Raw genomic sequence first — 15,090 nt, 5'->3', positions numbered from 1 at the left:
TAGGGCCCGAACCCACAACCCCAAGATTAAGAGTCACATGCTCTACTGACTGAGCCAGCCAGGCGTCCCTCTATGAGATAGACTTTGGACAAAGACTCTGAAGTGAAGGGTGGGGACAAATGGAAGTCGTCTATTCATCGGTTAATATATTGGTCATAAGACAAAATTCCTACCTTCCCAGGGACCAAGAGTGATGAATACTTAGAAAGTGAGGACCCTCTGGGTAATAGGAGGGTCCAGAGAGGGCGGCTTTTAATCTGTTCAGGGGGTACTAGAAGGCTTTACAGATGAAGTGACCTTTGAACAGCGTTCTAAAGGATGAGTAGGAGTTTCCCAGGTCTGGGGGGGTTGGAAGAGTATTCCAAGTAGAAGGAGAGGAGAACTTCACAAAGGTGAGCATGATTGGAAGTAAGGGTAGGAGTTGAGGGGGTGTAGAAGTGGCTGAGAAACCAGGCAGAGGGAAATTCCAAATGGCCCTTTTTTTTTTTTAAGATTTTTTTTTATTTATCTGACAGAAAGAGCATGAGCAGGGGGAGGGGCAGAGGGAGAAGCAGGCTCCCCGCTGAGCAGGGGACCCCCCCCCAACGTGGGGCTCAATCCCAGGCCCCTGGGATCATGACCTGAGGCAAAGGCAGACACTTAACCGACTGAGCCATCCAGGTGCCCCCCCAAATGGCCCTTCTTTGTCAGGTTAAGGGTATCAGGGTGCCATCTGATGCAAATAACGACAACAGCAACAAAAAAAAACCCAGATTCAAACCAGCTTAAAATAAGATTTAGTATTTCATGTAACAGGAAGTTCAGGGGGTAAGGCAGGCTCTAGCGTTGGTTAATTAAACGTCCAGTGACGTCAGTAAGGACCCCGGGTCTTTCTATTTCCATCTCTGCCGTATTGGCCCCAGCCAATAGCCTTGGGTTGGTTTCCTGTGCTGACAGTTGGCTTGCCTAAAGTGGTTGGGCCTCTCTGCACTTCCTCCTTCATGTGCTGTCAGAGATAGTAGCTTTCTGCAGCTCTCCCCCTAAATGCAAAGAATCTTCTCCAAGCACCCTTCCCTGCTTTACTTCCCCATTCTTGAACTTCTGGGAAAGTGGGGGAGGCATCCTCATAGGTCAGTCAGACCCAGAGTGGGGGCAGGGCCCGCTCTTCCCTGAGGTCCATGGCTGGGTTGCGGAACCCTGGGCACTTGAACAAATTGCGGGTTCTGTTAGTGAAGACATGAGTTAAGTCTTCAGGAGGTGGAAGGTGAGGAGCCATTGAAAGGTTTTGAGCAGGGAAGCGACAGGATCGGATTTATGGATTATTTGAAAGCTCCTCCTGGCAGCTTTGCTGCAGAGAGATGGAGCAGAACCAGACCAGAAGCAGGGAGCCCTGATAGGAGAGGATTGGAAAATGAGACACGAAGGAGGACTGTTGTCCGGATGAAGCCGCACTTCCTCATCACAGCCTGACCCTGGTCTGTCTCCCCAGCTGCACTTCAGCCTTTACGGCCCCTCACGTGCCCTCTTGTATGGCCTCCAACCACATATGCCTTCCCGAGGTCCCCAGGCACGTCTCCGTCCTGCCTTCGTACTGCTGTTCTCCCCGCTCTTCTCTGGTTTTGCCTGGTTGCCTCCTTCCTAGCCTCCAGATCTCAGCTCCACTATCACATCAGGGAAACCTCTGACTTCTTCCCGGGAGGTCTTCCTGTTGTCTTTCATCATCAGCACCCTCTTCTTTTCCAAAGCACACAATTGGAATTGATTGCATAACTAATCGTGTATGTAAGGAGTTCTGCAGTTATTTGCTGGTGTCAGATAGTAAAGTTCAGGAGAACGGGGGCCTCCTGTCTTCACCGTTGTACCCCTGGTGCTGAGAACAGCTGTGCTTCACGCAATGGCTGCTCAGAGACACTGGAGTCAAAGACCAGATCCACCTCTGATTGGATCAGATGGTCAGGGTGAGCAGTCAAGAGCGCAGGTGCTGGCTTCGCCGAAGTCGCTATGTTTAGCGAGAATGCTGCTGTGCAGTGTTTCAGGGACTTCACATCATTGGTGGTAACTATTTTCATTAGTGAATCACCGGATATGAATGTGTTTTTTTAATTTAGAAGTCAGTACAAGTTTGTTTTGGCACTCATGCTCATTATCATGGCCTGGGGGATCTCCAACTTATGCTTCAAAGCTCTGCCAAATGTTAGGGTCACGGCCCTTCCCTCTAGGCCAGAGCCCCCCTCAGCTCCGCCCCCTCCCACCACTCCCCCAATCCTGATGGCAGTAGGACAGCCCAGCCAAGGAGGGGAAGCTGTCACCACCTGGAGAACCCCTCTAAACCGAGTCCATTCAACCCTGTCTTTATTCATTCATTTGACAAATACCTCTTGTGCCAGGCCCTCTGAGGCCTGGGGATGTGGAGAGGAATAGTAAAGGCTCATTAATTATAGACGCTCAGGGGCCCCTGGGTGGCTCAGTCAGTTAAGCGTCTGCCTTCGGCTCAGGTCATGATCCCAGGGTCCTAAGATCGAGCCCCCACATCAGGCTCCACGCTCAGCAGGGGGTCTGCTTCTCCCTCTCCCCCTCCCACTTCCCCTGTTCCTGTGTGTGCTCGCACGCTTGCTCTCTCTTTCTCTCTCGCTCACTCTCAAAATCTTAAGAAAAATTATAGACGCTCAGTCCACAGGCATTTCTTACCCCAATTATTTGTATATATTTATGTATGTGTATTTACATTTATTTGTTAAGCTTTAAAAAAAAGAACAAAAGAGAAGGTCCCCCACCTCAAAGAGATGAGAGTCTCACATGAGACTAACAATTACCGTAATACAGGTGTGGAGCTGATGGTGGAGAGGCAATGGAATTGCTACAGGGATATGGAATCCCTGGGTGGGGGTGGGGGGGGAAGCCAGTTGGGGAACACTTCCTTTAGAAGGAGGTGGGTTTTGCCTTTTGATTTCAATTTCAGATAAATAGTAATTGTCTTAGTGTAAGTATGTCCCAGGCAATATTTGGGACATACTTGTGCTAAAAAATTATTTGTGTGTCTGAAATTCAGATTTAACTGGGCTTCCTCTGTTTTTATTGGCTAAATCTGGCAGCCTCACGCTGACAGTTTGACAGCAGAGGGAGGTCGTTCCAGGCTGAGGGAACAGGACATACAAAAGAAAGGACTTCAGGTACAATTAGTTCCCATCTGGTGCTTAGAGCTAGATAGGGAGAGCCACAGGATTCCGGTTCCACCCATAATTATTTTGCATCTATAAAGTGCCAGAAGTTCGATGGTATGTAAACCCAACCACTGCCCTGAACCCCCAATCCACTTCCTTACTGCCCACTTACCTTTTATCTTTCTGTTGCGGTCCCTGGGCCAGCGGCATCAGCATCGCCTGGAGACTAATGAGAATTAGATTCTTGGGCTTCATCCCAGACCTACTGAATTAGAAACAGTGTGGGCTGGGCCCTGCATGATGTGTTTTAACAAGCCCTCCAGCTTATTCTAACAAAGACCAGTTGGAAAACTGATCCACTAGTCAAATTTTGAATGAGTGCGGTTGCTTAGAATCATGTAAGTAACGTGAGCCAGGTGTAAGAAATATCTAGGAAGTGATGAATGGTCCTTGGCCAGTGGAGAGCTCCCGCCCCTATGGGGCGCAGTCTTAGTCGTCTCCAGACATTCGTTGCAGTAAGGAAACCCAGCTCTAGCGTCTCCAGGTGTTTAGAGTTTTCAAGAGATGAACATGTGTTAAAAGATTTTATTTGACTCATTAGTGAAGACACTGAGAAGATGTTACAACCAGTTCAAAGGAGAATCCACAGGACAGACACATTTATAGATCAGGAATATTGAAATGAATGTGCAAATGGAGACAAACTGGTTTTTCCACATGGAGCAGGTTGTATTTTCCCAGGACAATTCATTTGCAAGCCTATAGACAAGAATAATTTTTAATTGCTTTCAGTTATCTACAGTTTACAGAGATGTAACATAATTCCCAAAGAAACAAAAAAAGAACACAGAAGGGGACGCTATAGATAATTCTTTGAAAAACAAAATTTCCCCTATATGAATAATGTTATAGGTGAAAGCTGTCCCCTGAAAATTCATATGCTGAAGCTCTAAGCCCCTATATGTGATGGTATTTGGAGGTGGGACTTTGGGAGTTAATTAGGTTTAGATGTGGTCACAAAGGTGGAGCCCTCAGGAAGAGATTAGTATCTTTATAAGAGGAAGAGACCACACTGCATGCTCTCTCTCTCTCCCTCCCTCCACCTTGGAAGCACACAGCAAGATGGCAGCCCTCTGCAAACCAGGAAGTGGGGTCTTACCAGGGACCCAATCTGCAGCACCTTATCTTGGACTTTCCAGCCTCCAGACCTGTGAGAAAATGTCTTGTTGTTTAGACCACCCAGTCTAGGGTATTCTGTTAAAGCAGCGCAAGTTTACCAAGACCGGTAACAACCGTAAAAGGTTTAGCATAGAGGCTGGCAAACAGCACTTCCATCTCTTGGCGTTCAGAGCTTTCATGACAGTTTCCGTGTGGAAGGGTGCTGTGGGCAGCAATCTGTTAGAGATGTGTGTGGCTAGACTTATTTTGAAACTGAGATAGCACAACAGTGGTTACCTCACTTAGATTGTGTATTTACTTGGGATAGGGAAGTCCCTGGGCCGCAAGGGTGCAAGAGCCCCTGGCTCTGAGGGTCTCAAACAGATCAGGTTTGGTTCCTCACTACTGACAAAACCCAAAGGCAGAGAGACAGTGGTGGTGAAGCAAGAAAAGGATTTATTTCAATGAGGCCAGCAGGGAACAGAGCAGACAAACATCTCAAAGACTGTCTCCAGAGTGCTGAAAATACTTGCAAGTTTATTGTAAGGAACATGCGGGACAAAGGTTGGCAGTGAAGTCAGGTCATCAATGTCTTCGGGTCAATCACAGGCCGGGGTCCTGCTGGCTCAGGGCCGTCCTTACTGCTTGAGGGGGTAGTTTTGGTTCCCATCACAGGATGCTTTTCCTGTGGGGCCTTTGCCACAGTTAGGAGATAAGCTGGAAAGAATTTACTCAATTAGAAAGTACAGACTGATGGAAGTGGTTGAGGTCCTCATTCAGAGACAGGACCTAAAGCCCTATAGCTATCTCTTATTGCTTGTAGGGTTCATTTGGCCATTCAACAAATATTTAGTGGCACTAGCATGCCAGGCACTATTCTAGGTACTGGGGATATAGAAGTGTACAGAGCAGAGTTTTTGCTTTTATTAGTGGGGTGAAACAGGCAATGGAGTATAGACAATTCGTGCTTTGAAGGAAAATTATGTGTCTTCTAGGTAGCATGGCTTTTTACTGTCTCTCGGACCTCTTACAAGTGGTTACTCCTAGATGACTGATAGAAATGCAAATTCTGCAGTTTAGGTGGACAGCCCTCACTACTGATGGAAAAGCTAGTTTTGTGTCCATTTGTCCATGTGTTCCAACAATCCTTTATTCGTATACATTTGCCTTTTCTCTTTTTTAAAGATTTTAAATTATCTCTATACCCAGTATGGGGCTTGAACTTCCAACCCCAAGATCAAGAGTCTCCGGCTCTACCGACTGAGTCACCCAGGTGCCCCCAACCTTTTTTCTCTTTTTTTTTTTTCCTAAAGATTTTATTTATTTGACAGGGACATAGCGAGAGAGGGAACACAAGCAGGGGGAGTGGGAGTGGGAGAGGGAGAAGCAGGCTTCCCGGAGGAGGAGGGAGCTCCTGGGATCATAACCTGAGCTGAAGGCAGAGGTTTAACGAATGGGCCACCCAGGCGTCCCCCCTTTTTTCTCTTTTGAGTGAATTTACAACATCACATCCGCTCAGTTCCCCTCATTTAATTAAAGTTAAAATATTTAATACGTATTTGTTTCAGTATGTATGAGAATCATGACTTTTTTGGGGGAAAATTATCCTTTAACAAAATAGGCAATATTTAGTAGATCAATGGTGTAATGTGTAAAGGAGAAAATAAGGCAGTATGACGGAAAGCCGGTGTGTCATTTCAGAGAAGGTGGTGTGGGGGAAGACCCTCCTGGATAAAAATACTGCCCCCCAAAGAAAAACCCTATTCCTAGTTTATCTGAAATTCAAATTTAACTGGGCATCCTGCATTTCATCCGACAAGCCTACTCCGGAAGGACAAGAGCACGCAGGCCTCGCGAAGTTGGCTTGATGGGCCTTGACCCCATTGTGGTCTAGAACTACGCTGGGCAAACCCAGCCTCCGCGGCGGGGAGGCATCTCTGCGAGGCAGCGCCCCTGGCCCGAGACTCGCCCGGAGGCGGGGCTGGACTGGTGGGCGTGGCCTTTCCAGACCTCGCCCTGTCACGTGCCAACCCTCGCCTGCCGCGTCGGCAGCCCCGGAGCGCGCCGGACGGCGGCGGCTAGAGGCCAGGGGCAGCCGCAGCTTGAGCAGCGGGGTCCGGGCCATGGCGGCGGCGGCGACAGTGGCAGCGGGGGCCGCGGCGGGGGCCGAGACTGCCGAGGGGCCCCCGGGGCCGGCGGCGGCGCTGGAGCTGTGGCTCAGTGAGTAGCGGGGCCGCCCCTCGGCGGGGGCTCAGCAACACACGTGAGGCCTGACTTCCCGTCTCCCCAAGGCCTTTCTTCTGACGCGGCGGCGGCGGGCAGGTGGCCAAGGGCCGGGGGCTGGGCCGGGCGTGGGTGCGGGGATCGCCCCGGGTTCCCTCGAGGAGCCTCAGGAGTCGGCCGGGCGGCGGAACACCAGTCTGGGTGCTCTGCTCCCCGCCACTGCCCACCTCTGTCGTCGCAGCACGCAAACATGATTCACGTAATGGCTAGGGTTTGTGGAGCTTTTCTTTTGTGTCAAGCACTGTGCTAGAGGCATTTCAGCCATTGTTAATCCTCATTACGACCCCAAGAGGCAGCTTCTATTATTAACCCCGTTTTGGAGAAGAGGACCTTTCCACTGAAGGAGACTCGTGCAAGCCAGGCAGCCTCTTGCGGTCTCTCCGGAGCTGGCACAGATCTCTGTCAGGCTGCTGTTGTTAATGTCAAAACAAGCCCTTTATACCTTTTGTGTACGTTTACTGTGGCCGGACTCCCCCTCACCACAGTCCTGGCCGGTACGGGTAACCGATGAGGAATTTAAATTCAGGGAGGCTACAGAGTATGCGTCTTGTATTGGGCCCTGCTAGGTGCTGGAAATCCTGAGGTGCGTAACACAGGGTTCTTGATTACAATAAACCTTGTTTAGTGGGTCCAAGCCCATAGTCAGGGCACCTTGCTATAATTAGGGCAAATTGGGGTGCGGGCCGCTTTTGCTTAACATGTGGTAAAGAGTTGATCGGTTTATCTGGGGATTGTCACAGCAGACATAGCATTTGAGTGGACAGCAGAGGTGACAACACCTCAGGCACTCAGGCACAGGAAACCATGTGCAAAAAACTGGGGACGGGAGGGTGTGGGGCGTTCTGGGAACCAGTAGTGGGTACTGCTGATGTGGAAAGCCTAAAGAACAAAGAGCCTGGAAAAGAGGCTGGGGGGCTAATCGGAGCTTGGATGCTGCAGAAAGGAATTTGTATTTTATCCTGTGGCGGGGTGGGGGTGGAGTTTTCAGTGGGAGCGCCTGATCAAGTACACCTATTAAAAGCCTCACCTGCAGCCATGTGGAGCCAAATTGGCTAGGGAGGGGAGGCCAGGCAGGGACAGTAAATAAACTGTTTTGGTAGTGCTTAGGGGCTGAGGGTAGAAATAATTAGCAGGCACAATCAGCAGCCTTGATGCATTCGAATGGAGACTAGGAGGAACCTAGGATGGAGCCTGGATTTCGGGCTATGGGAACTGGTTGGTTAGAAATGCCTCACCTGTGAGGAGGACTCAGTTTAAGAAGGAAAAGGTGGTTCCGTTGTGGAGTTTGAGGTACAGGTGGCATAGCAAAGAGGCCCTCTGTAGGCAGGTGATCAGCTGCAGAAAGGGTGGGAGCTGGAGGTCAGCGTGGGAATCTTCATTTCACTGGCAGAGAGCTTGTCCAGGCAGGCGGTGGCTATTAAGAGCAGAGGTTTGCAGATAGAGCATGGCGTTTAGGAAGCAGGTGGGAAAAGCAGCCTGACAGGGAAGGTGGCGCTGACACGGGCAGGAGAAAGCTGGGAGGGTGGGGAGCTACCCATCTCAAAGGAGGGGTGTAGTTGGTGGGCAGAAAGATGGAGTAGGGTGAGGCAGGAGAAGAGGGAACTTTGAATTTGGCAACTAAAAGGTTACTGATGAGGTGTCTTTAAGTGGTGGGGACTGAAGGCGGTTGATTAGGTAGTGGAGAACACGCCTAGACTGGAGTTGCCAAAAAAGAGTCAGGTGGACTGGGTGAGAGGACGCTGTCAGCTCACCTGGTGCAGGAGACAACAGGGAACCTGACTGCCCAAGGTGGGGGGGTTCTTCAGACCCTCTGTTTTAGGCAGATATGGTCCCAAAGGTGCTAGATCTTGCAGTTTTTCAGTTAGAGCTAGAACCTATATTTTATGTGAAATCTCTTGAGTTTTCAAGAGTTGGCAACAGCTACTCTGAAATACAGTTTATCTGGTGTAGGGAGCATGTAGCTCCTGGTCACCAGCCCTTTTTTCTTTCTTTCTTTCTTTTTTTTTTTTTAATGGTATTTGTGAAAGGAAGGGGGGGGCATAGCCAGAGGGAATTTAGGTGTAAAGGAGATCTCAAAAGGAGAAGGGCACCTGTAAGCCCCTCTTTACGCTACTGTTCTTTTGGGGAACTATCCTTAAATCCCAAGTCCAATGCTGGAGCCAGGGGTGAGGGCCTTGAAGATGCTGAAGGAGGTCAGAGCCAGAGCAGAAAGGGGTGACTTGGCTTCACAGAGAAGAAGGGCACCTTTTGTTTTTCTGAATGTTTGGGGAAGGAGATAAAGATGATTGCACATGCAAATAAGGTCCTGTGTGACCACCACCATTCCCTGCTGAGTGTCAGGGGCAGAGATGGAACTGGGGGCTTCAGGGAGGAGGTGGGGAAGTTTGGGAACGGCTGGTAAGGGAAACAAAAGGGTGCCCACCTGGATGCTTGAGAGCAGGGTCTCTCAACCTTGACACTGTTGACATTGGGTCTGATAATTCTGTGTTGTGGGGGTCTGTCCTGTGCATTATAGGATGTTTAGTAGAATCCCTAGCCTCAACCCATTAGATGCCAACAGCACACACCAAAATGCCCACATAAAACCAAAAGCATCTCCAGATATTGCCAAATGTCCCCTCAGAGGAAAAGGGCAGGATCACCTTCTCCCTTCACACTTGAGATCCTCTGAGTTTGGACTTCGGAGTGTTGATTGGGCATTGGAAGTGTTTCTTGTAGTCTTCAAGGTTGTGTGATTCTTCACCCCTAGTAGGATCAGAGGAGGCGAGCTATGGTTTAAACTGGATTTGCTGGGGTGATGGGCACAGTGGAGCTGGTACAATGGAAGGCCAAGGAGGTAGAGGGGTTGATGGTGTGGCAAGGACTGGGGTGTAGCTGAAGAAATGCACTGAGTCTGGGCTGGATGGAGAAGGAAGTCACTGTAGGTGGGATCTGAGGACTGCCAGGCTCAGGTCACTAACAGACCTTGCTTCAGCCCAGCAGGGCAGCTGTGTCTTGAAGACGGGGATAGTAGTAATCTGACCTTAGAGTTGTTAATACATGTGTAGCACTTAGAACAGTGCCTGGCATGTGGTGTTAGATATTATCATTAGTGTTTTTAGTTGTGAGTGGCAAAAAACTCATATTGGCTTAGCAGGAGAAAAAAAAAAAAAAAGGAAAACCTTTGGAACTGGGGAGGAGTAGTTCCTCAAAGGAACATCAGGAAGCTGAAGTGATGAATCACTGAATTCTTCTGAAACCAATATTATGCTATATGTTAACTAACTAGAATTTAATAAAAATTAGGTCGGAGGGAGGAAGGTGTTACCAGAAATTCATGCTTTAAAAAAATGCAAATAGCAGCTTCTGTGCATTCTGCAACCCCTGACCCCCAAACTTAATTGATTTTGGTGGTGGTTCCCCAGGATTGCATAGAGAGCTGCCTCATTCTTGTTACTGAGAACCTCCGTCCCACCGTATGGGTATACAATAATTGACGTACCCAGCTCCCTGTTAGCGGGCCTTTGAGGTTGTTGCCAGTCCTGTGCTGTTAAAAGCTGTGCTGGGTCCCCTTGGTCCCTGGGACTGTAGCCGTAGTGGTGCTGCCAGGGGCTCTGGGCCATCTTTCGTGCTTGTAGTGGGGTGCTCGGCAAAGCCGTCTTCCTTTCACCTGGACCTACTCCCAGGTGATATGTCCTGTCTTCCTTCCAGCCCCACTTTTGTGCCTCTCTTGGGGATCGGGGGTGGTCAAATTGCAATCTATTTATACTCTCCCAGCTTCTTGAGGGCTGAGCTCATTCTTTATCTTGGAGCCTAGCATAGGACATTCCCAGGGTGGGTCTTGGGTTTCTGTCGTGGGCTTAACCGAAGGACTCCTGGACTGTAGACTTCCCGAAGGATGGAACTCTAAGTGTTCCTTGAGGTGACTGCTTCCCCAAAGCCTCGGGGTTCCCCTGACCAGCCTAGGCTGCTCCTGGCGCCGGAGTCAGGACTCTCGTGGTTCATTGGCAGCTGTGTGAGATGATTTGGCTTCGGATTTAGTCACTCTTAGATGAGCCATGTCACTCACTGCTAGAGGTCTCAGCTGTTTTCTTAATACCTCTCACCCTGTAGCGGGCTTGAAATGCATAGGAACACTGCTTTTATTAAGTAGATACATGGCACTAGTGTTCTTTGTCCTGCCCAAGTGCCAGCTAAAGAAACCACTTAAAGCCTGGGGTAGCCCCTGGTAGGGCTGTGGCAGTCCTGAGAAGCAGATAAGGGGTTCTTTGAGTCTTTCCCTGGCCATGCCCTGCTGGCTGCCAGCCACTCCTTGGGGCAGATGGGTGTCCTGTACCCTAGGGGTGCTACGGCCTGATCAGACCCAGTGGGTGGACCTTGGGGGGGGCCAGGGGTTCGTTTTCTCTGGAGCCGCAGGAAGCCTCTGAAACAGCCTTGCCGGCTGGCATTATATTGTAGAAGACCCAGTTATTTCCGAACTGGGCTAACCCTCCCCTGGAGTCAAAAATCAGTCCAGCCAGCTGGCCAGGCTCTGCAGAGCAAAAGGTGAATCATTCATTCATTCAGTAGATATTTGTGCCGGTGACATTCTGGAGGATGTGAAGGTGAACGAGACCTGTCTTCCTGCTTGAGGGAGCTGATAACTTAGTGGCAAGAAAGTTGAAACTAGTTCCCCAAGAGGCCCTGTCTCTGTCAAGCAACTGAGAGAAGTGTTTGGGCCCTGGCTCGGGGCAGACCTGGGACTGCAGTTTTGTTGCTGTTCTCCAGCTTTTGTAGCTGGGCAGGTTTCTTTGCCTCTAAAATGGTGAGAGAATAGTGGCCCTCTCCCTTCTTAACCCTGGACGGGAGGGAGGCTTGGGAAACACTCAGCCTGGTGGCTGGTACATGGTAACTTCTTTACAAAAAAGAAAAAAAAAAAGGCAGCTAATACTACTATTGCTATTTGGGGGCTGGGATGAACTTTGAGGGAATCCTCATGATACAAATAAACTTACACTTTATAGATCTTGCTGCTTTGCCTTGGTTAAGGGTTTGGAACATGACTTAACCTCACAGATGTGTCTTATTCCTTTCTTTGGAAAACCTGGTGACTGTCTTACTCTTTTCACTTGGTGGCCGGGGAGGGGGTGAGGAGGAGGAAGGCTGGATTTTGCCGATCTCTGCTCTAGGTCCAGTCATGGGTCGAGTTTCTGAGTGCCCAGAGGCATCAGTCTTGACCTGGTAGTGAACTAAAACTTCAGGAAGCTAAAATCAGGCAGAATTATTTAAGATGAGTCAGACCTCTTTAATCAGGATCTCTGAGAATCACTGCTTTAAATAATTTATTTCATGAGTAATTATTTTATGCCTTTGAGGAAGGTATTGTACTAAGCACTGCAGGGAATATATGGCTTTTGCCTTCTAGAGTTTTATTCCCTTTAGGTGCAATAAGTCACGTACACATGTTTTTAAAGTAAAAGGCAGAGACTGTGCATTATAATGAACAATAAGATTTAGCTGTCCTTTATTGGTTACTTTAATATTTGCTGCTGTACCAGGCACTTTAGATACCACCTTATAAACCTCAGGAGTGACCTTTGAGGAAGGTGCTGTTTTCCTTTATAGTGGAGGGAACTGAGGCCCTGGGAGCCCAAGAACATGTAGCTAGTCAGGATTGGAGCTAGACATCTCCATCGTAAGAGGGGCAGGTAGAATGCAGGTCTTCTGAGAAGGAAGAGAGGCTTCTGTTTGGTGGGGGTGGGAGACAAATCAAGGAAGTCTTCATGAAGAAGTGACATTTGAATTGGGGCTCAAAGGATGGATAGAATTTTCGAGATCCAGCATAGGAAAGAGCTTTGAGGGGGAACAGGTGAGGGAATGTGGGCAGTGACAGTCTGATTCCTTTGTTCTCCCTTGTCGTCTTTTTTCACTTAGAATGGAGTTGGCTTTTTGAATCTCACAATTGAGCTGGGGAGACACATGACTTCCACATGACAGAAGTGTGACTGCAGTCCGGAAAGGTTAAACTCTGCTTGACCTTGGACTCTTCAGTAACCCAAAGGGAGGAGAATCACAGGGGCTGGAGCAGTGGGAGGAGGTTTTGGGGGAAGGTGGAAATTCAGATGGGCCTTGAAAAATGGGTAGGATTTTGAGAGGACCAAAGTAAATGTTCAGGCGTAAGGAATAATATCAGAAACAGGACCCTAGAATCAGCCTGTTACAGAGCTTGAAAGAGCTTCTCTGTTAGGAGCTTTCAGCAAGGTCTTTCACTGGAGGGGTAGGTAGTCCCCCAGAAGTTGGACAGCAAGGCGTCGAGGGGTGGGGGTTAGGAAAGCATAGGACAGAGGCCTCCCAGCAGCTCCTGTGTGAGAGAGCAGGGCCTGGTTTAGTCGGGGGCAGGACATGTGGGATGGACACCCTTCTTGGGAATGCTAGGCAGCAGCAGTGGGAGGAGAGAAGCTGTTGTCCAGCACCAGGAAGGTCGAAGATCACCCCTCCCCTCAGCAGAGCCTGGTCTGTTAGGCCTTCTGATAATCCCCCTTCTGTAGGTATCTCTGGCTGTGCCGCCATCCGTTCAGTGCTTAGTGTCCTCAGATTTCATCGACGGATTGTAGCATGATTGGATCTGGGGTCCCGGGAATGTGCAAGTGTACAGAAGGGAACAGCATTTTGAGGAGTGAATGCAAGGAGGTCCTTTTGTTAGCGCGCACAAGCCACTGATACATGGAGAAGCTTCTTACATAGGACGGTCAGAGAGGATTTCAGTAAGCTGAGGGTTAGACTTAGGGTTTATTGTTTTTGAGGAGATGGTGAGGTGACCAAGTGGAGCCACCCAGAGCCTTATGGTATGTTCTAATCTTACCATCACATAGCTAAGAAAGTTAGAAGTAGCCTCCCGTGAGGCACCTGGGTGGTTCAGGTGGTTGATTGCCTTCAGCTCAGGTCGTGATCCCAGGGTCCTGGGATCGAGCCCCACATCAGGCTCCTTGCTCAGCGGGGAGTCTGCTTCTCCCTCTGCCCCCACCCCTCTCAAGAAGAAGGTGGGGGGTAGCCTCCCGGATGCTGGCCCTCGCTCATCCTTATTGCAGGGCCAAAGGGGGAGGAAATCCTGACGGGGCATGAAGGAGGCGTAGGCAGGCCAACCGCTGCACCGGAAGGGGAGTCTCTTGCAGACAAAAGCTTGTTCATTCAGTGAGCCAGTCTTCACTGAGGCCTTATGTGCTGGACACTGTGCCTGATGGTAGCCAACAGCATAGCCATGGTCCTGTCCCTTTCAGCTGTCTGCTTGCTGGGTCTGATCCCCTGGAGGTGTGCTAGCACTGTCCTTGGCTGCCACTTTATTTGTGGAGGGGCGGGTGTATATTTCTTTTCATTCTTTATTTTTATTTCCTTGACAGATAAAGCCACAGACCCAAGCGTGTCAGAACAGGATTGGTCCGCTATCCAGAATTTCTGTGACCAGGTGAACACTGATCCCAATGGGTAAGGTGACCTTCACAGACATACACTTGACTTGGGATACCTCAGACAAAGTGCATGCTTCGGTCTCTTGGGTCTGTTTTACCTAAGAGAAAGAAAGTGAGGCTTTCTTTCCTTTTTTTTCCTCCATGATCTGAGAACATTATTTTTCTGGGAATAGCAAATGGGAAAAAAATTGCAGTGTTCTATGTGACTCATGCTAAGGAGACCCCTGAATGTTAGAGTTAGAAGGTAGCTAGGTTACATAGGAATGTGAAAGAGATCAGTGTATTCTCCGTAATTTTAAATGTCTTCTTTCTTAAGAAAATGCAGGAAGAGGGTGAAATTTTGTTGGTTTCTGGTTTTGTTTTTGTTTTTAAATTTGGTTTCTGTTTCCAAAGCATTTGGATAGGAACTGAAGAATCATGTCAGCCATACACATTTAATCTACGTGATGCTGCATAGTCAGCATCCTGAAATGGGGGAAAAGTTTGATCACACTTTCTACTCCAGTGTTTACTGAGCCTTTGTCATCCGATAGGGTCTACTGCTCACAATCTGGTTCCACACAGGTCTGGCCTTGAGTGCTCAGCTTGGAGTTCTAGGGGTGGGTTGGCTGCAGGGAGGAGGATGTCAGATGCTGTCACTGCACCAAGGGTGGGTGGAGGTTTGCCTCCTTCAGAGGCAGGTGTGTGGGCTCTGTGCCCGTCACTCCACCTCTGCTTTGGGACCCGTGCTTCTGGAAGAGAGGTGACTTGACGGAGTGTACTCAGCCATACCAGTTGGTTTCTTCCTCTCCACCCACAGCCCAGGTCTCTCTGTTTTCCCTTAGCCCAACCCATGCGCCCTGGCTACTGGCCCACAAGATCCAGTCTCCACAAGAGAAGGAAGCTCTTTATGCCTTAACGGTGAGTTTGGCTTGCCCTTGCGCTTATACTTTCCTGACATGCAGCTAGAGAGTGCTGGACCCCAGGCCCATTTCACGTGGTGGAGAACGTCCGATAGCGAGTTCTGTGCTTGGGTTGCCCCATCCTAGGTCTGTTTCGAGAGAGCAGCATTGAGCCTGCTTTGGGGGACGGAAAAGAAGGCTTTC

The 15,090-nt window shown here is 49.3% G+C and overlaps 1 protein-coding gene across 2 annotated transcripts in view; it reads left to right on the top strand.

Moving 5' to 3' along the window:
* The first annotated feature begins 4,187 nt into the window (after positions 1–4,187).
* Positions 4,188–15,090, top strand: part of GGA2 (golgi associated, gamma adaptin ear containing, ARF binding protein 2) — a 38,280-nt gene continuing 27,377 nt past the window's right edge. The window contains exons 1-3 of one of the 2 annotated variants that reach the window (XM_025855402.2): positions 4,188–4,350; positions 13,937–14,021; positions 14,830–14,905. In XM_025855402.2, coding sequence (XP_025711187.1) covers positions 4,263–4,350; positions 13,937–14,021; positions 14,830–14,905 — 249 coding nt within the window. In that variant the 5' untranslated portion in view covers positions 4,188–4,262. Of the gene's footprint in view, positions 4,351–6,336; positions 6,519–13,936; positions 14,022–14,829; positions 14,906–15,090 lie in introns of those variants that run through there. The other variant, XM_025855401.2, reaches the window with a different exon arrangement.

The sequence above is a fragment of the Callorhinus ursinus genome, unplaced genomic scaffold (assembly GCF_003265705.2).
Source record: "Callorhinus ursinus isolate GAN/ISIS: 27379988/994484 unplaced genomic scaffold, GSC_fseal_2.0 scaffold85, whole genome shotgun sequence".
Taxonomy (NCBI): Eukaryota; Metazoa; Chordata; class Mammalia; order Carnivora; family Otariidae; genus Callorhinus; species Callorhinus ursinus.
Note: the sequence above shows the minus strand (reverse complement) of the source record. Positions and strands in the feature narration are given on the sequence as shown.